At 38.0% G+C, this 21,419-nt stretch overlaps 3 protein-coding genes across 4 annotated transcripts in view; 1 reads left to right on the forward strand and 2 right to left on the reverse strand.

The window, feature by feature from the left end:
* Positions 1-3,377, forward strand: part of LOC125808167 (serine/threonine-protein phosphatase BSL1) — a 29,296-nt gene extending 25,919 nt beyond the window's left edge. Inside the window, exons 21-22 of one of the 2 annotated variants that reach the window (XM_049487890.1) lie at positions 2,963-3,102; positions 3,184-3,377. In XM_049487890.1, the coding sequence (XP_049343847.1) occupies positions 2,963-3,102; positions 3,184-3,267 (224 nt within the window). In that variant the 3' untranslated portion in view covers positions 3,268-3,377. The remainder of the gene's footprint in view (positions 1-2,962; positions 3,103-3,183) is intronic. The other variant, XM_049487889.1, reaches the window with a different exon arrangement.
* Positions 1-21,419, reverse strand: part of LOC125808166 (nodulin homeobox-like) — a 217,276-nt gene that overhangs the window by 11,068 nt on the left and 184,789 nt on the right. Inside the window, exons 5-15 of the mRNA XM_049487886.1 lie at positions 21,269-21,352; positions 21,062-21,181; positions 20,712-20,930; positions 19,682-19,813; positions 19,460-19,555; positions 18,159-18,320; positions 17,070-17,361; positions 16,871-16,993; positions 16,723-16,792; positions 16,402-16,459; positions 5,654-6,175 (exon numbers count right to left, since the gene is read on the reverse strand). Coding sequence (XP_049343843.1) covers positions 5,654-6,175; positions 16,402-16,459; positions 16,723-16,792; positions 16,871-16,993; positions 17,070-17,361; positions 18,159-18,320; positions 19,460-19,555; positions 19,682-19,813; positions 20,712-20,930; positions 21,062-21,181; positions 21,269-21,352 — 1,878 coding nt within the window. The remainder of the gene's footprint in view (positions 1-5,653; positions 6,176-16,401; positions 16,460-16,722; positions 16,793-16,870; positions 16,994-17,069; positions 17,362-18,158; positions 18,321-19,459; positions 19,556-19,681; positions 19,814-20,711; positions 20,931-21,061; positions 21,182-21,268; positions 21,353-21,419) is intronic.
* Positions 3,861-5,073, reverse strand: LOC125808191 (nodulin homeobox-like). The gene is made up of 2 exons (XM_049487917.1): positions 4,484-5,073; positions 3,861-4,256 (listed from the first exon to the last, which is right to left on the reverse strand). Exon 1 carries the CDS (start codon positions 4,986-4,988, stop codon positions 4,506-4,508), a length of 483 nt encoding a protein of 160 aa, XP_049343874.1. The 5' UTR covers positions 4,989-5,073; the 3' UTR covers positions 3,861-4,256; positions 4,484-4,505.

The raw sequence follows: 21,419 nt of genomic DNA on the forward strand, positions 1-21,419 counted from the left end.
TTGTGGAATAGCTTCGTTTTGACTCTAAACCTGCTCATTAGTTCATGGGTACGCAGCTTCCTAATGCTTTTTTTATTGGTTAAGGGTATTGTATTAAACCTTATCAAAAAAGGGTATTGTATTAAAAAAAATAAAAAAAAAGCAAAACCGCTGGCAAGTATTTACAGAGGAAAGTCTCATTACAAGTTGTGTAATGAACTCAAAAAGTCAACCGTGGCTTCTGTATACTTCCTAATGCTTTTTAGTACTTCAGTAGCTGGAAAAGTGTTAATTTTTTTGGCCTTAGGTACCTTGTAAAAGGAAGTATTAGTGGAAGTCTGGAATATTGTACTTTTGGCAATACTTTACTACTATTGTTGGTTTGGCCAAAACTAAATTGCTCGTAACCATAATCCCAGTCCTCAGGCTTTGGTTCAACAACCAAGGTAGTACAAATGCGGGATGTGTGATAGGCACACATCACGAGTTTGAATCTTGACTGGTGACCAAATTTGGTATTTTAAGTGAGGAGGTTAGAGGGGGAGGCTTCTTATACCGTGTTCCAAAGCAACAACTAATTTCTGGAATATTGTAAGAAAAAGGATTTTTGAGAATCCCCAGGTCAATGTTGTAAGTTCTTCATCTCTGTTACAGTGTTACCAAGTACAAATCCTTTCACTTCCCAGTTCCCACTCTCCATTCTTGATATATTCTTTTCTGGAGAAAGGTTAAGACTTCTACTAAATAAAATGGCCATGCATTGAGCTAGTGCTTGCCTGGCATTCCTGTTTACAAAAACAAAAGAGAAGAAAACTCACAGTAACAAAATACTCCTGTTGTTAGCTTATGAAATCTATCATGCTATCGTTATCATATACAACCTGAAACTTACACAATAGAGCCAGCAGGCCTAAACATCTATATTTCACCATCTGCACAGGGCTTTCTTTGCCTCAAAACATCTAGAATTTCTTTCCGTCTATAGGACCTATTGAAGTGTGTGACTATCTCATCTAAAAGTTTAAGTTGCTGGAGAGAGTACACTTTGTTGAGAATACAATTAAATTATGAAAGTGGTGTTTTCTTAATAGCTTCTCAAATGCCAATCAAATAGCTTGAGATGTAAAAACTTCGCTCTGTCAGATTCACATAGAAAGTCAGCATATATAACTCTAAGAGGGGTGTGGCCTATCAAAGAATCCTGTCAAAATTTTGTTCTGTCATCCTCCCTTTGATTTCCATGTGTGTTTCAATGGTTTGGCCATAGACGTTAATGTATTATCAAAGTCACGAACCATGGTGGAAGAGTTGATTGGATTAGTACACCATTCCATTTGACCCATATATATATATAATATATATACACACACACTACTGGCCACTATGCTGCAAACTGTTTATTATCCTATTAAATACTGTTTTTTTGGTGCTTGAAAGATCAATGTTTGATCCCTGAGGTCTGCCACTATTTTGCAAGATTGTTTCTGCTTTAATTTCATTGTCTATAAACTAAATGTTTGATGTTTCTCTTTCTGAGGCTAGAAGATGTCAAAAGTTTGTAACAATCAAGAAATGTTAGCAGTTTGAGCTTTTAACTATTAAATGTAATTTTTTACTATTGTATCAAATTCTTCTTATAACTTCTCTTGTGTCTGATGACCATTCTTTGTGTGGTTTTCAGTTATATTGACTATCTGTTCTGGGTGATTACGTTGATCGAGGACAGCACAGCTTGGAGACAATCACTTTACTCCTAGCTCTAAGGTAATCCTTGCTGTTGTCTAACACGTATTCCCTTTCATGTATTGACATCTCTTTATGTAACCAAATTACTCGCTTGTTCTGAATTTCAGATTGGAATATCCAGAGAATGTACATTTGATAAGGGGGAATCATGAAGCTGCTGATATTAATGCACTTTTTGGCTTCCGTATTGAATGCATTGAGAGAATGGTAAGTTATAATGTCAAAATATATGTACTACAGTTGTCAATCCCGAGTTCTAGTTTTGAAGGTAGAAGTTATATATATATGTGTGTGTGTGTGTCCTTCAAATGTATCGGGCTATTCTGATGGAAGACACCCATGTAGGGAGAAAGTGATGGAATCTGGGCATGGACACGTTTCAATCAACTTTTTAACTATCTTCCACTGGCTGCCCTCATCGAAAAGAAAATCATCTGCATGCATGGTGGCATAGGGAGGTCAATAAATTCAGTTGAGCAGATAGAGAAGATAGAGAGGCCAATAACAATGGATGCTGGTTCGATAGTTCCTAATGGATTTGCTATGGTATGTTGCTTTTTTTTTTTCTTTTCCAAAACCATCTGGCAAGACTATTTGGAGAAGATTTTTATGTTATTGATTTTATTTGCAGGTCTGATCCCACAGAAAATGACAGTGTAGAAGGATTGAGACCTAATGCTAGAGGACCTGGTCTTGTAACATTTGGGGTATGTCCTGCTTTTCTGATAGAAGTTCACCAGTTCAACTTGGTAATTGATAGTAAAAGTTTCAGACGATAAGGGAATCATTTTTGAATGCCAAATTTCTTATTTTGTGTTTGAATCTTTATGCTCCACTGAAATTTTTCTTATTTTAAGCTCAATTTTTATTCATTATCGTGATTTGATCCCCACTATACTGTGGATTCCTATAAGGATGCACATGTCTACCTTCATATGGAAGCTTATATTTTTCATGTCAAGATTCACATACAAACTACAATGTGGTCTTACAATAATTGTGGACTTTGCAGCCTGATCGTGTAACTGAATTCTGCAAGAAAAACAAACTACAGCTGATTATTAGAGCGCACGAGTGTGTCATGGATGGATTTGAAAGATTTGCCCAGGGGCAGCTGATCACTCTTTTTTCTGCCACCAAACTATTGTGGTATGCATTAAATATTTAAGTTTTTACTTTCCCTTGTATGTATGAAAGTATGCATTCTAGTCATTTCTAACCAAGAAAGTACATTCAGGAACTGCCAACAATGCTGGTGCTATACTAGTAGTAGGCAGAGGGTTGGTTATTGTTCCAAAGTTGATCCATCCTTTGCCGCCTCCTCTTCTATCCCCTGAAACGTCTCCAGAACGAGTCATGGATGACAATTGGATGCAGGTACTAGGATGCTTTCTTTTTTCCTATTCGAGCTTACAGTTGTTACATTATATCCTACTAAGACGTGTTCGTTGTATTTAGGAACTCAACATTCAAAGACCGCCTACTCCTACTAGGGGCCGTCCACAACCAGATCATGACCGGAGCTCACTTGCCTATATTTGATGCCCGGTCATTTATTCTGGATATTTCAAATTGCTCTGTTGTGGAGTCGCAAATACCATTGCCGATGCATTCATAAATTGATTAAAAATGCAGCAGATTGTCCATGTATACTCCGTAGTTTTCAAAAGCCTGGTGTATTCTATAGATGCCATTCAGAAGGCATCCAACATTGTAAAATAGCTGGAGAGGTAGAGGTTTAGCTGTTAAAGAGTGAAAAGTTGATTATAGATTAGTATTAATGCTGCTTAAAAAGGGTTATTTATAGTGAAAGGGAAGTATTGTTAGCAGAGTGCTAGGTGTTCTGATGTAAAAAACTAGAGATATCTTATTCTTAAACTTGATCGTTAGTGTGGTTTCTCTATATAATAACGTCTTCAAATAATTTTTGGTGATGTTTGAGAAGTCATCTACGTTGATGTGTCATGTAGCAAGCCTTTAAGGTTGAAATATTTGGGTTTCAATCATAAGAAAGTATCCTACACTAACAGCCTGAAGAATACAGTGCATTGCGTGCTTGGTACCACGACCAGCAATTCAAACCAGAGTAAAAGAAATAAATAAATAAACACTGGTTTTGTAAGGTCAAATTATGTGACAAAATCATCCCATTTTTGTAATTTACTATGGTAAGTTATACAAGATGTTGCATGAGAACAGTAAATAGTAATCTTGTACATCCTAAACCTCCACAATGTACAGGGAGCAAATGACTGAGACTAGTCTTTCAGAATCTAGGTGTGCTTCCTGCAGAAGATCATCAAGGCCTGCATCATGTAGTACGGGGACTATACCGAGAAATCTAACGGCCCCAACAAGACACACCAGGATAGTAACACCTTTAAGTTAGTACTGGGTAGTTTTCCAGATCAAGCATCAGATATAATGGCCTGCACAGTGACAGCATGGGGAGGATATAGTGCTAGACCCTCCAGAATCTTCATAGACCCGCCCAACTAGTAAACCTCGAATTTTCCTCAGGAACTATCAATCTGTACTGATACCACAAGGTTTTACTAGCTGAAGAATCATATAGACAATTAAAACAAAATCTAAGGAGAAACACACTCCCAGCTTTCGTTTTTTCGATGTACCTGGAACATGAACCTAGTGTGTAAACACTGTAATGGGTGTCCGCTTTAATAATCTATACACAATCAAACAAAGTTTTGGCAAGAAGTTTCAAGAGGCAACAGAGAAAGAGTTGAGTAATTCTTACCCAGAACTGAGGTACTTTTGATTCACCGAGCAGGCAACACAAATAGTTTGCTGGACTGCCACAAGACTCGCATGAAACCAAATTTTCTTTCAGCCTGATCAAATGATGTTCCAGTTAATTCTGATGGGTAAGGAAGCTTAGCAGACCTCTCAACCTTGAGATCAATAACATCCACGACGCAGGTCCCTAGCTCCTCCAGGTCCCTTTGATACCACTTGCCACTGACTTGACATACCTTTCCTCTTCCAATCTCTTCTGCTTTCTCGTTTATAAGCACAACGTAATCCCCTGCGACACACTTTGCCTGTTCTGATGAAGCTGCAGGCACAGCAGTTGTGTTTTCTGTAAGACAAGTGCTGCTCGGTGCCAGGCCAGTTAGCCTCGGTGCATTTTCTCTAGCAGCAGAGAGGATACCAACATCCTCGACAGGACTTCCAGGTGAGTCAGAAGGAAGCAGAGTGAGCAACCCACCTTGTTTGTCAAGACTATCCCCTTCAGACAACATACGCCCATCCTTCGCAGCACGAGCTAACCTTGCTTTCCGATTGTTTAGCCTGTGTGTTCAAAATGGAAATGATTATCCAGCATGAAGACAAGATAAGAGACATACCTCATTAAATCAGATTGAAACCTATTTGTATGTCTTCTTTCCTTTTGTTCTCTCTCGGAGAATAAGTGACTTATTTGTGCATTTTCTCAATAGATGGCACACTTATTAGATAGGAGTACATGCAGCAAAATAAAGTTGCAGTTCGATACACCAGTAGAACTCTGATAGACTCTTAGATAATTTTGTTGACTCAGCATGCCATTGGACTGACATCTATCTTTCACAAGGTAATAGGATGTGTAACAGTAACTTGGGTATTCATGGATGCTGGCACTCATCGTGGGAAAGCAGTATACAGGTGTAAAAACTAAAAAGAATAAATAATTTAGCCTCGTAATAAACATATTTAGACCCACACCATTCTGACAGTAGAATAGATCTAGATAAACTATTTAACGGTGTTAAGAAAATAAAAGAAATATCACCCTTACCATTCTTGAGCTGTGATTTTGTAACCTCTGATCCCTGGAAATAAAGCAGGAACATATTAGGGAGGAAAGACTAATTAATTGACAGAAAAGAGCAGAAACAAAAACAAGCGCATGGGCCTTGTGACATACATGATCACTTAATTTTACAGCCCACTTTTCTAATAAGGTTTTATTTCGCTGCATATCAGGCTCCCCCATAAGGGCCTTCTCAACAAGTGATATCTGCGTATCATTCATTATGGTTCGCTTCCGTTTCCTTTGTTGCTTCTCTTCATGCTGAGCTTCAACTGTTTCGTCCTCTCTAACCTCTCCAGGACCATTGCAATTTATTTGCCCAACTTTCCCAACTTGATCTGTTGGGTGCCTACTTCGCGTGGAGCTGGAATCGGACCCACTTGTTTCCACATTCTGAGTCTCAATATCCTTCATCTCTATAGATGTAGCTATAAATCTTTCGTGTTCTGTCATTTCACCTTTTGTCCCAGCCTCACCTGATTGACCTTCGTCATTGAACCTGGAATTGAGTTGGTTCAATCTTTGCAGAGATGAGTTATCCAGTATGTCCTCTCTAGAGTTTGCACTTCTGTTGTTAAGATCCAGAGATACTTCCCTGAGTTGAGGGGGCAAGTATCCCCCCAGGTTCTGAGCCTCCTGGAGAAAACGAAAATATTAATTCCTTCCTATAAATCAAATTTAAGCCAATTAAAGAATGAAAACAAAAGCCCACTAGAATAAATTGGTAAAATAAACTTCAAGCCATCATTATGTCCATTTTTTTCTTTTTGACATAGGTAACTGTTTCTATTTCTGTAACACAGTACATGGGGTAGTACATGGGTTGTACTGAAACCATATTTACAAAAGAACTCAAAATCTACTATCCTATCCTTATAATGAGTCTAAGACATCAATGATAGAGACAATATCATTAGAGTATATCTGGTTACACCAAAAACATAAAGTCAAAATACAATTCATTTTGACTTGTTCTATAGTATTCTCCATATTCTCAAAGACTCTAAGGTTCCTCTCCTTCCATATTGTCTACCATGTAGCTGCAGTGTTAGTTGCTATGTTTTAGGACTGCAGCCTTTTATTTATTTACTGCAGTAAATTAGCTTTAGTTTTCCTCAAAAAACTTCTTTACCTAGTCTCTAGGAGTTTGTTTATCTTCAGCAGATGTGTTGCTGATTTTTAGGACCATGAAGTTAGTTCTTTATTATAAGTGTAGTCTTAGGAGTGAGAAAAGACTGCATTATCAAATAAAGTTATCTCTTCTTTCTTGTTCTTCATTGCTTTATAGTTCTAATCTTTCATTATTCTTAAGTTCTCCTTTGTTCTTTTTCTGGGTTTCCACCTTAATTAACTACAATTGGTATCAGAGCTTTTTATTCTTGAGGGACTTGTGTGTGTTCATTAATCTGTTTTAGTGAATTCCATGGACGGAGAAGCAAGTTTTTCTTCAATGGCACCACTAGCTTTCAATGGAGAAAGTTATCAGATCTGGGCAGTTAGAATGCAGACATATCTAGAAGCTTTGGATCTCTGGGAAGCTGTAGAAGATGATTACGAGATGGTTCCCTTACCAAACAATCCCACAATCTCGCAGATTAAAAATCACAAGGAAAGGAAAACCAAGAAATCAAAGGCAAAGTCATGCTTGTATACAGCAGTTTCATCCACCATCTTTACTCGTATTATGTCCCTGAAGTCAGCAAAAGAGGTATGGGATTATCTCAAGACCGAGTATGAAGGAGATGAAAGAATTCAAGGGATGCAAGTGCTAAATTTAGTACGTGAGTTTGAGCTGCAAAGGATGAAGGAAAGTGAAACCATAAAGGAGTATTCTGACCGACTTCTTAATATAGCAAATCGAGACAGATTGTTGGGTTCCACTTTTAACGATTCAAGGATTGTTGAGAAAATCCTTGTAACAGTACCTGAAAGACTTGAGGCTACTGTTACAACCTTAGAAAATACTAAGGACTTGTCCAAAATTACACTAGCGGAGCTCTGAAGTGCTTTTCAAGCACAAGAGCAACGACGTGTAATGAGACAGGAAGGAGTTGTTGAAGGAGCCCTATTAGTTAAACATCAAGATGATGGAAGAAACAAGAAGAAACAGAACAAGAAGTGAGAATTTTGCTAAAAGCAAGAAGGCTAGCTATCCTCCTTGTCGGCATTGTGAAAAAAAAGGTCACCCTCCTTTCAAATGTTGGAGGAGACCTGATGCAAAATGCAGCAAGTGCAATCAACAGGGTCATGAAGTTGTAATTTGTAAAGCCAAAATTCAGCAGCCTGAAGTTGAAGCTCAAGTTGTTGATCGAGAAGATCACCTTTTTGTTGCAACTTGTTTCACAAGCCTAGATTCAAGTGAAAGTTGGTTAATTGATAGTGGTTGCTCTAACCACATGACATCTGATAAGATGTTCAAAGAATTGTGGAACACCGAGACAAAGAAAGTTAGAATTGGAAATGATGAGTGTCTTGCTGTGAAAGGCAAGGGCGCCATAGCCATTACCAGTGGCTCTAGAACTAAGCTTATCGCAAATGTTTTGTATGTTCCAGACCTTGATCGAAACCTTCTCAGTGTTGGTCAATTAATGGAGAATGGATTCAATCTGTTCTTCAAAAACAAAACTTGTGTGATAGAAGATCCATCAGGCGATGAGATATTCAAGGTCAAAATGGAGGGGAGGTGTTTCCCGCTCAATCCTTTGGAAGAAGAGCAGACAGCTTTTCTTATGACAGACAACTCTACAGAAGTTTGGCATAAAAGAATGGGTCATTTTCATCATCAAGGTATGATGTTCTTGCAAAGAAAGGAACTTGTGACTGATCTACCAAGATTGCAGAATCGGTGGACAGATTGCCAAGCTTGTTTAATTGGAAAGATGAACAGGCTGCCCTTTCCCAAAACAACTTGGAGAGCATCAAAAAAGCTTCAGCTCACTCATACAGACCTGTGTGGACCTCATAGAACACCAACTTTAAATGGTAGTCTTTACTACATTGTATTTATTGATGATCTAACAAGACTGACCTGGATTTTTTTCTTAAAATTCAAGTCTGAGGTAGCTGATGTGTTTTGGAATTTTAAGGCAAAAGTGGAAAATCAAAGTGGCTGCAAAATTCAGACTTTAAGGTCTGATAATGGGAAGGAGTACACTTCAAATCAGTTCAAATTACTCTGTGACAAAGCTGGTATAGAACATCAGCTAACAGTCCCTTATACTCCACAACAAAATGGAGTTAGTGAGCGGAAAAACAGAACTATAATGGAGATGACTAGGTGCATGCTACATGAGAAACATCTACCAAAAAGGTTCTGGGCGGAGGCTGCCAGCACTGCTGTTTTTTTTTGCAAAACAGACTTCTAGATTCTAGATCTGTAAAGGATAAAACACCATATGAAGAATGGTATGGTCATAAACCCTCATTGCAATTTCTCAGAAATTTTGGCTGCTTGTGTTTCTCTTATATACCACAGGTTAAAAGAGATAAGCTTGACAAGAAGGCAGTTCCTAGCATCTTTATAGGCTACAGTGTTTTCTCCAAAGCATATAAGGTCTATGAACCTCAACCAGAGAAAATTGTCGTAAGTAGAGATGTCCACTTCATTGAGGACTAGCACTGGAACTGGGAGAAGCCTGAAAACAATCCACCAGTTGACAGTCTATTAGATCCAAAAGATATAGTAGATGATCCTCCTGTTAGAGGCACGCGGTTGATCTCTGATATCTATCAGAGATGCAATACTGCAATTTGTGAGCCCGCAAGCTATGAGGAAGCAGAAGGGGATGACAAATGGGTGGCAGCAATGAAGGAGGAGATGATGATGATCGAAAAAAATCAGACCTGGGTGCTTGTTGAGAAACCTCTAGACAGAAAGATCATTGGTGTAAAATGGGTCTTCAGGACAAAGCTAAATGCTAATGGTTCCATTAACAAACACAAAGCGAGGCTTGTAGTGAAAGGTTACGCTCAGATCTTTGGAGTAGACTACTCAGAAATTTTCGCACCAGTTGCTCGACTTGACACAATCAGATTGCTACTAGCCATTGCAGCGGCAAAAGGTTGGAGAGTTTATCAACTTGATGTTAAGTCGGCCTTTCTCAATGGTCTTCTCTAGGAGGAGATTTATGTGTAGCAACCAGATGGCTTTGTTGTCAAGGGGCAAGAAAATAAGGTTTATTTGCTAAAGAAAGCTCTCTATGGTTTAAAGCAAGCACCAAGAGCTTGGTATAGCAAGATTGACGATCATTTGCTCAGTTTAGGCTTCAAGAAGAGCCTATCTGAGTCTACATTTTATATAAGTGTTCAGGTGCAGACATACTTACTATTTCTTTGTATGTTGACGATCTCTTTGTCACAGGAAGTAAGGTTTGCCTAATTGAGGACTTCAAGTTGGAAATGATGAAGGTCTTTGAAATGACAGACCTTGGACTGATGGCGTACTTTCTTGGAGTGGAGATCAAACAAAATGAAGACAATGTGTTCATTTGCCAGAAAAAATATGCTCAAGAAATCCTAAAGAAGTTTCATATGGAAGACTGCAAAGTTATGAGTACTCCAATGAACCAAAAGGAAAATTTTTCCAAAGATGATGGAACTGAAAAGGTGGATGAGGCATATTATAGAAGTCTTATTGGCTGCTTGATGTATTTGACTGCAACTAGGCCTGATATTTTGTATGCAGTGAGTTTTTTGTCTCGGTTCATGCATTGTGCAAGTGATTTACACTTGAGAGCAGCTAAAAGAATTGTCAGATACATCAAGGGAACTCTCAACTATGGTGTTAAGTTTCACAAAAGTCAGAAGTTTAGACTTAACGGATTCTCCGATAGTGATTGGGGTGGTGCACCTCATATGAAGAGTACTTCAGGTTTCTGTTTCAATCTTGGGTCAGGAGCTTTCTCTTGGTATTCCAAGAAACAAGATATAGTAGCACAATCAACAGCCGAGGCAGAATTTATTGCTGCAAGAGCATCTGTGAATCAAGCACTATGGTTGAGGAAAATAATGTGTGATCTGAATATGGAGCAAAAAGAAGGGACTGAGGTTTTTATTGATAACCAAGCTGCAATTTCTATTGCTAATAATCCAGTTTTTCATGCAAAAACGAAGCATTTCAATATTAAGTTGTTTTTCTTAAGAGACGTGCAGAAATATGGAGATGTGAAGCTTCTTTACTGCAAGAATGATGAGCAGGTTGCTGACATTTTCACCAAGCCCCTTTCCCTCGGCAAGTTTGAGTCTTTCAGAGAAAAACTAGGAATCAGCAGTTCCTAAACCAAGGAGGAGTGTTAGTTGCTATGTTTTAGGACTGCAGCCTTTTATTTATTTACTGCAGTAAATTAGCTTTAGTTTTCCTCAAATAACTTCTTTACCTAGTCTCTAGGAGTTTGTTTATCTTCAGCAGATGTGTTGCTGATTTTTAGGACCATGAAGTTAGTTCTTTATTTTATTTATTTTTTAAATTAGTAATGTTGTATTCCTCAGCATTAAGGCTATGCTGGTGACCTCCAAAAATTCGTACATAGAGGGGCTAGGAAGGCTAATTACAAAGATCCTAACATATCTACTAGTTGCTCTACCTCCTCTATACATTCCTGTTTACACCAAAAATACAAATATGCAATGCAATTTTCTTTGACTTTCTGTATGGAGTTTGATTTGTTCTCATAGCATCTTCCATTTCTTTCCTTCCATACTGACCACCATATGCAAGCTGGAATAATTCTCCACCATTTTTTTTGGCTTTTACTGCCTCCTCTCCTGATCCAGCAACTCAACAGGTCAGCAGTATGTTCTGGCATCGTCCAGCTGTTACCAGTGAGCCTCAAAAACAGAGACCATAGTTGACCTGTGACTCTACAGTGTAGAAAAAGATGGCTGTTGGTCTCATTTGTCTCATTGCATAGAAAACACCTTGGTACTAGTTGTACACCTTTCCTTTGCAGTACCTCCTGTGTCAGACAAGCCCTCTTAGCTACCAACCATACAAAACATTTGATCTTGGTTGGTGCTTGGCTTATCCATACATATTTCCATCTAGCCAATCTGAGACCTTGTTGAGTTCCCATTTCCTTCTTATAGAGCTTGTTAACTGTGAATCTTCCATCCTCAGAGTGTACCCACGAGATTGTGTCTGGCCTTGCAACAAAACCATTAAACTCATTGATTGCATGTAACAATTGTGCCACCCTATCTATTTCCCAGTCATTGAAATGTCTCCTGAAAGATATATCCCAACCATTTTCCCAACTCTCAGCTAGAGTGATATCTGGATTGCTACAGAAAGAAAATAAGTCGGGGAAAGATTGCATTAATGCCTCATGTCTTACCCAAACATCTTTCCAGAATAGTATTTTAGCTCCATTTCCTATTCTGAGTTTGATGTTTCTTGCTAGTTTGGTCCAGAAGGATCTTATTGTTTTCCATGTTGAAACTCCATATGGTATAGTAACCTCATTGGTACACCATTGGGAGTCCTGGCCATACTTGTGATGTATAACTTCTCTCCAAAGAGCATGTTCTTCTTCCACATATCTCCACAGCCACTTCGTCAAGAGGCACTCATTATGGATTCGAAGATTCCTAACTCCAAGACCACCTGAGAGCTTAGGTAGCTGCACTGTTTCCCAGTTAACTAGATAGTACCCCTTTCTTTCTTTGTTTCCAAACCAAAGAAAGTCTCTTCTAAGTTTGTCCAATTTCTCTCGCACCTTAGCAGGTAAGGGAAATAGAGACATGACATAAGTGGGGAGGGAGTCTAGCACTGCATTTATTAGTGTTTGTCGGCCCCCGAGTGACAAGTATTGAGATTTCCATATGGCTAACTTCTTCTCTGACCTCTGGATTATCCCATCCCATATCAGTAGTTCTTTATGATTGCTTCCCAGAGGCATTCCCAAGTAAGTTGTTGGGAATTGCTCAATCTTGCACCCTAGGATGTTAGCCAATCTTTGCATCTGTGCTACTTCCTTGATAGGGAATAAACTGCTTTTCCTCCAGTTAACCTTAGACCAGAGACAGCTTCCAGGATCACAAGTATCACTCTGATATATCTAATCTGGTCTTCTTTTGCCTCGCAGAAGATTACAGTGTCATCCGCATACAACAATTGGCAAATCTCCATACTCACACCTGCCCTGCTACTAACTTCAAATCCCCTTATCCATCTGTTTTGAGTAGCTATCCTCAGCATGCTATTCAGCCCCTCCATGACCAGTATGAAAAGGAAAGGGGAGAGAGGATCACCCTGTCTCAAGCCCCTTTCAGATGAAAAAAAACCCACCGGTTCTCCATTCACCAGAATGGAGAACCTGACGGTTTTAATACAAAAACCTATCCATTTTAACCATTTATCTCCAAACCCCATCTGTCTTAAGATGTTTAGAAGGAACCCCCAATTTACATGGTCATATGCTTTTACCAAATCAAGTTTGCACATGATGCCTGCTTTCTCTCCTCTTACTCTTGTGTCCACACATTCACTGGCTATTAATGCAGCATCCATGATTTGTCTGCCCTTAATAAATGCCATCTGGTGCTTGTTCACCAGCTTGTTTACCACCTGTTTGAGCCTTTCAGCCAACACTTTAGCTATGATTTTGTACATCCCACTAATTAGACTTATTGGTCTGAAGTCCCTTAGTGATGTAGCTCCACTCTTCTTTGGGATAAGTGCCACATAAGTGGCATTCATACTCTTTTCAAAAACTTGGAACTCATGGAAATGCTTCATAGTGTTCAAGATATCTTCTTTCAAGACACTCCAAAATTCTTTGAAGAAGCTCATTGGAAATCCATCAGGTCCTGGTGCCTTGTCACTAGCACAAAGATTGATGCCTTTTAAGACTTCTTCCTCCTCAAACTGTCTCTGCAGCCAGATCTGTTCCTCCAAATTAATGCTTGTGAAATCTTGTAAGTTTAGATTAGGTCTCCATGTCTCTGTCTCTTTGTAGAGATTCTGATAGTAGTCTTGTATTTTAATCTTGATAACTTCTGGATCAGTGATATACGTCCCTTCCTCTTCAATTTTGTCAATGGTGTTGCATCTCTTATGTGTTGTGGCCATTCTGTGAAAATATTTGGTGTTCTTATCTCCATTTTTCAACCATTGGATTCTAGACCTCTGTCTCCATGCTATCTCCTCATTCTTGATCACCTCCTCAAACTCCATTGCCAAATGAACCTTCTGGAGTAATTCATCAACTGTGAGTGCTCTTTGCTCCATGATATTTTCTAATCCAGTAATTTGGTTCAGGATGTCCTCCCTCCTTTGTCTCCAGTTATTCTTGTTTTCCTTCCCCCATAAGTTAGTTCTTTATTATAAGTGTAAGTCTTAGGCAGTGAGAAAAGACTGCATTATCAAATAAAGTTATCTCTTCTTTCTTGTTCTTCATTGCTTTATAGTTCTAATCTTTCATTGTTCTTAAGTTCTCCTTTGTTCTGTTTCTGGGTTTCCACCTTAATTAACTACATGCAGGTACAATTCTCCAGTTGTTTCTGTTTTTAGTGTGAACTCCTCCTTGTTCCCAACTGTGCAATTCTCCATCATTATGTCCAATTTAACAGTATCCTTCAGTCGATTGAGTCACTTGCCAGCAAAATATCTATTTCTGCTAACAAAGTGGTCACATTTTGCAGGAACAATCATGTTTGGTTCACAAGAAATTCATATTCATTATTTTATTTTGTTTTGAGAACTAAAAATTCATATTCATTATTTTCTCCCTAAAGAGATTTCCAGATGATTGAGGAGACCTGCATAATTGCATACACAACTTCTTATCTCTTTGCCAATTGGTAAAATTTATGTGCATATGACCATATCACCCAAAGTAGACAACCACTGCTCTCCTCCTCTCAGCGAAACTTATGTGCATACGGCCATTTCCCAAAGAATAAACAACAACACTTCCCTCTCCTTGGGCCAACTGCTCTTCTCCCTCAGCATGTGTGTCTAGTTCCTATTTTGTCACAATGTTACTATATGATAAACAACGACTCCAAGTTGACAGGGACAACCCTCTAGAAAAGAAGGATCACAAAGATTTAAAATGTCCAACTAGGTGCTCTCTAACAGTTCTGCCAGATAGAGTTGCAAAGCAGAAATAGTCAGGATCCCATGTTGTCGTTATTCTCTTCGTCTAGCCAAAACTAGCAAGCTTTCGAGGATAAAGAGTAAGGAGCAGCAGAGGTTCCCTAGAACTATTTAAAGAAGTGAACCCATATCCTTGAACCGCAATTTATGTATGTTAGAACCTAGAAACGTTTTTAAAGAAGTGAAAGTGTGAAACAGTACCCTGGAAATGCATTTTACTTATGATAGGTCCTTGAAATATTGTGTCTCAAAGAGGGAGTTTCTCCCTACCAATTTTGCCACAAAACAGTCTAGGTGCACATCATGTCACCAAACGAAGACCAACTTTGTATAACTTTTTTTGATAAAGGTAACGTTCTGTATATCAATCAGCAGCTCAGAGCTGGTAACCAAAACATTACAGCATATCCTATCCACAGGAGTGTGCCTATCAAACAAAAACATAAAGAAAAAGCAAAACTATCACTAGATCCTCCTTCATCTTATAAGGATCCTAGGATGTCTACAATAGCCACAGGATCATCTATATACTCTGAACTACACAGCAAAAATTGATAATGCACTTCATATTAATCTTGTGCAATGGGCTGCTCTTGTTTTCGAAACTTCTTTCTTTCCATATGGTCCACCAAATAACTGCTGGGACAATTCTCAATCTGCTCTTGTCTATGCTGCCATTGCCCTCCAAATTCCAACTTTCTAGAGCTTGTCCTGTTCTTTCAGGAACAGTCCAGCTTATACCTCTGAAACTGATAGGAACAGTAGCGGACTCAAGATTGTTATTAAGGGGTGTCAATAGTTGTAGTAAAAAGTATAATTATGAGGCTAGAATGACTAGAACCCATGATTTCAAGGAATTTTCCCAACACTTTAACCACCAAACTAAACATTTAACTTGTGTTAAGAGGTGTCAATGCTTACATATGTATTTACTAAACCAAAATTTAACCTCTATATACAATGTAATTTTCCGACGAAGGGGTGTCGCTTGACACCCCTCAGCCAAAGGTGGGTACACAATTCTATTCCCCTCTTCATAATCTCCCAACTTTGTAAAACTTAATCTCCCAACTTATTGATTATTCCCAACTTAATGATTATTTTGTTTAAACCTTAAGCTCCAAACTTATTAGCTATTTGTTTAAAACTTTATCTCCCAACTTATTAGCTATTTGTTTATAATAAATTTGATTTAAAAGAATACTACTCTGTGGATCCTACAAGATTATAGTTTAGTCATCTTTATGCACGCCACTTTCTAGTGACAGAATTGATTAAATTTTGCAGTACTTGACTAAGAATTAATGTGACAGTTGCTCAGTTATAAAATGAGTCACATTTAGTCCAAAGAATACAATAAATTCAACAAGAAATACAGCTGGCAGGTGAAAAGTCATTGGATTACACCAATTGAAAATTCAGAATACACCTAATAATCTTCTGAGACTAGGTTTTAACAGCTTGTTACAAGACAATGATTCCTCAAACATGCTTCCCTAAATTTTATCTAGAAGCTTAGTTCAATAGCACATTGAATTAGGACAAAATGACAATATCAACAAGACTACTAAGAAGGGACAGTGAATGCTCCACGGCAAGAGTCCAGTAAATAAGTAATGCAGTGTATATAAATAAGGGGAAAAAGGATTTTGTTGTGGATGCGTTTGTGGGTAAGACATATGTTCATCATCAGACTCAATCATTCTCTAAAAGTTTTAACAGATTTACCCAAAGAGAAAAAAATAAAGAGTATTAGAGGATTTACCTGAACTCGATTTTCTCCGAACGGAGTAACCAGAGATTCTAACTGTGTGATGAACACCCTTCAGAAAAAATGTGGCAACATTAGTATTAATATATTAGAAAAGAAAATGGTCCAATTGCGTTTCTTGCATAATCTTTTTACAAGATGCAGAGCCTTCTATAGAAGATGCTATCGTTGAGTCTAATGGATCAAGCAACACATGGTACCATAATGAGCATGATGTTGCAGTTACAGAACACGACTACCACAAAGAAAATCATACAAGATGGAAACTTTAAGGTTCAAATGTGAGAATAAGAAGGAAGCCAGATTCTTAGTCACCTTAAAAGCTGCACGTCCTCCTCATTCAGAAAAGTAGGTATCAGGGACTCTGCATGACTTAACAAGGAACCTACCAGACACAAGTAAGTCAATGGTTTTAGCACATAACTTAAAACTGGAAGACATTCTACAAAATAGCGATGCTTACCAAGGTTTCGGCTAACGGTAGCTGCTTTTTGAGGATCAGAAATTGATATAAAACCTTCTGAGGTATCAGAAACTTCTGTTCTCAAACACTGAACAAACTTGTTAAGAAAAAGATCCTTCTCCTCTGCAATCAGAACTAGTATGATTTAGCAACTAACCACGCAGCAGTACTATACATCAAGAGAGTCAAGAATTTATACCTTTGCAGATATCAGGAACAAAACAGTGGAGATTTGCTAATACTTTGACCAACAACGATGTTCTTTGATGTGGATAAGACAGTCTAGTTACATTGGAAGGAACAAAAGTTGACTCTGTACTCATTGCATTTAACTGATCAGAAAATGGAAACAAATCCAATACCCATCCAGCTGCTGCAAAAGGGTTATATTCCAAAGTAGCATCTTCTTCACGTATTGGAAGGTCAGATGAGCACCAAGTAGAAAGGAACTCTCCATGCGTGACAGAAAAGATTCCCGTCAAAACTTCAGTCTGAAGGAATGCATAACAAGGTAAATATGAAATTTGGATCTCTTGGGAGATAAGAATAGCCATGGACATAAAAAATAAATAAATATATATATATATATATATATATATATAAAAAGAAAAAAAAAGAGAGATAAATTCGTTCTTGAACAGAAAACACAATTATAGACAGAATAGTCAAGAGATGTTCTCAGGCACAAGTTTCAAGGTCCCTTTTTGAAGTTTCTTCTGCACTTTGAAATTTCTTTTCCGATGGACTTCCTCCACCAGAGATCTCCATTCTCTTTTTTTTTTCTTTCACTTAAGACTTTCTTCCTTCAGTTTCTATGGAAAACAGAATTTATTTTCGAGCAGGGGGGAAATCCTACGACATCATGGAGGCAAGATCCAGAGGGTAAACATGGTACGACTGGGTAGAAAATGCTAGGTACCATTTGAGATGGATGGTACTGAGTACAGGGGCAATCAGTTGGATCTGCAAAAGGCTCAGTGAATCTTCAGGTTTCAGGGGAAAGAACCACAAAGCTTGGAGATGCAGGGATTATTCTACAAATATTTTTCTATCCCTAAAGTTTGATCAATATGGGAGATTTATTTCACTGAATACGATCAAAGGGAAGGACAGAGCAGTTCTCATAGTGGCAAGGTCTGCTTACACTCTACCATCCCCAGACCCCACTTGTGGGATTTCACTGGGTATGTTGTTGTAGTCATGGACATGATGCAGAATTTCCAAAAAAGGCAATAGTGTTACAGGAAAATCCTTTAGAAACTATTATAGGGAAAAAGTATCTTCTTACAAAGTGAGTGGTGATAAATGACCGAAAATTTGAGTCGTCAGAGAAGATGTCAGCTAGCCGCATTGCATTGAGTTGTAACTGTCCTTTTGGATAAATTTTGTCTGATGGAGCGACAGATTGCTGGACATCCATTCCGAACATTTTCTTCAGTAAATTAAGAACCTAGACTAACAAAATTGCATCAAACGAGCTGTCTGCTTTGATAAATTCAAATTTCCAACTATAAAGATAAGTAGCAGTATAGACATCAGTACACTAGCATGCAGTTCGAGACTTATTTACATCTTAACAAGCATCCAGCAGGCTATAACATATAGTATCTGAATGAGTTATTTTAACCTCTTAAAACAGCTATTTTTTGTTATTGGTGGGAACTGTTGAGCTTTCAAAGTGATTTCCATAAGTTGTCTTTCCATCACAAGCAGGGGCAGTGCCCACCTCATGTCATTTAACAATGAGTGATTCTTTTATCCTATCTGTATATACCCTTTCCTATGTAATGTCATCCCCAATCAGTTGTCTACTTTGTAACATGGAATTAGGCATCTCAAATTTAAAGGGACAGTACACAAACCCCCCTTATGCTAGGTTTTCTTTAAGATAGAGTGCACATGATTCATCAACAAAAAATCAACCCATATTTATAAAATCAAAAAAAAATTGGTATCCTGGAGTTTCCACGACATGGTCACCTCATCACATTAAGGAGGATTGGGAACTTTTATTGCTCCAAAGGGCCATTGACTTAAAGTTTATCTTTACCGGTATGTAATTTAAAAAAATGTTTAGTCTCTCTAGTTTTCTTGACTTATTAATGACCTTTGTCTATCCAGTCTTGCACAAATTAAGGTTATAACTAACATAAGAACAGGTATTGTCAAAACAAATATGGAAAGCATTAAGTAGTGTCCATGCCAACAAGATAAACTGAAAATGAATGAGGTTGGGTTTCTACAGCAATATCAGTTAGTGTGGTTTATTGTCTACTTTGGTGTCTGCATACATGATATGAAAATTAATTTAACAATCACATCTTGGTCTTTATCACACTGACCAGTTGATAGCCATAAGGATAAGACAAGTCAGTGCGACGAGTTTTGATTAGAGGAAGAGAATAAATCTGTCTTTCTTCTATAAATCAAGAATAGTTAGTCAGTAACGGGCCATGCGAGAACCAAAAGATCCACTGGTCACACCCAATAGTGAATCATCAAAAAGAAAAATTGCCTGTCTAACACTAAATTATTCACCCCCCGGGTAGCAACTTTAAAAGAGAGAAAAAACAGTGTCTAGAGACGGACCTCGAGAGCAATAGATTTTGCTAAATCAAGGCTTGCAGGAGTGCTGGCAACTTCATCCAAGTAAGATAGACTATCTGCTTCACAAAGATTCAACAACTGCAGAAAATGGTGCATTAAAATTCATTCCTACAAAAAAAAAGCTTATACTAACTGTTCTCAGCAAATTCACAAAGCCTCAAGCAATAAGAACAGCCGAAGATCCCACTACCGAGTTGGACTTACAATAGTTAATACTTTAGATTTCAATCTTGATACAGCGGCAACAATCGAGGAGGATACTGTAACTAAGGGAGATACATCTAAGCGCAAGACAACTTGTGCCAACAGAAGAACTCTGCCTTTGCTGCTCAACTCCTGCCATAGATTAAGAACACTCAATTCATTAAGAAGAAAACACACAAAGTTAAAATAAGAAATCTTTTTAATCACATAAGACAGTTAAGAAACACATTGAAGACTTCAAATGCTTGCACGAATTATGAACAAAACTCATTACAATAAATGCTAAGAAAATCAGTTTTCAGCAACTACTACAACTACCAGACCTCAATCTGTTTTATATGCTGGTAAATAGCTTCTTAGTGCTGTAAAGGCAAAAAAGGAATGGAAAATATTCAGACAACTTAAGTGAGATAACACAGCAAACACATAATATAAATGTTGTAGTATGAGTTGGGACCAAGACAGCAAGAGGAAGTTGAAGATAGGTAATCCAGTACTCTCTCTTGAACTTGCAGAAGTTACATTTAGTCAAATTTATTCTGTTTTTATATCATATCGTTCTCATGAGATACGAAACTTTATTCCATAATCCACTTTATATCATAAAGCATGTAAAGGGACAAGGATGCTCAGTAAAGAAAGCAGGTTCATTGTACCCAAGGGTGTGGCCTAGTGGTCAATGAAGTGGTTGAGAACCCTGAGGTCTCAGGTTCAAAACTCAGCGGAGACAAAACAAAACAATAGGTGATTCTTCCTATCTGTCCTAGCCTTGGTGGACAGAGTTACCTAGTACTTGTTGCTGGTGGGAGGTATCCCGTGGAATTAGTCGAGGTGCGTGAAAGCTAGCCCGGACACCACGTCATCAGGAAAAAAAGACAGGTTCATTTGTGCATCATGTTTGGCTCTATTAGACAATTGTAGATTCACCCTACTTAGGCTAAACCTGAACTATAAAAAGGCATTCTTTCTCCAAGTTTCCAGCAGTCATTTTCGTTTCAGGTATAATATCCATATAATTCTGGGGAAAAACCTTATTCTTAACAAGTCGCTCCCGAAATAATTTCTGCTGACATAGTGACTGAAGAAACTGTAGAGAAGCCTCACACTGCTGGCAGAGATGGTTTAAAGTTTCTTCAGCTTTAAGACCATATGCCTGCCTGGAATGAGCATGATCAGCTGATAAATTCCTTTGCAGAATTTTAATATCAGCAGTAACAGCAGCAAAGGCAGAATCCATGAGTACATCTACCTGCCAAAGAAAGAGGATGTTCCTCAGTCTCAGAACAATCTTTCAAATACAAAAGCAATGCATACAAGTATCACACTCTTGTTTTAATCCGACGTGACAGTCTTTCATTATTCATACACAAAGAAATTAACCTTGTTATATGCAAGCAAAACTTGAGCAAGCTCAAGCCATTGTGAAGATATACAGACAGTCAATAAGTAGAGACTGGAAGCAACCAATGTAGAATGCAAGAGAACCATATCATTTGAAACCTGAAAATATGAGATAGCGTTAAATATTCCTCATCACAGATAACATAGAAATACAAATATTGAAAATCCAGGTGAGGGGAAAACAACCTTTCTGTAAGTACAGAGAATAACAAGAGAATAGAAGACTAGATCAAGCAGCTGTTCTGATACTTTCACATCATCAAGCAATATCTGAAACAAGTAAATAAAGATTTCAGCATGATTTTTTTTTTGTCACAACATACAATAGTAAATTGTT

Source organism: Solanum verrucosum, unplaced genomic scaffold, assembly GCF_900185275.1.
Source record: "Solanum verrucosum unplaced genomic scaffold, falcon-dt-bn FXZP01000234.1, whole genome shotgun sequence".
Taxonomy (NCBI): domain Eukaryota; kingdom Viridiplantae; phylum Streptophyta; class Magnoliopsida; order Solanales; family Solanaceae; genus Solanum; species Solanum verrucosum.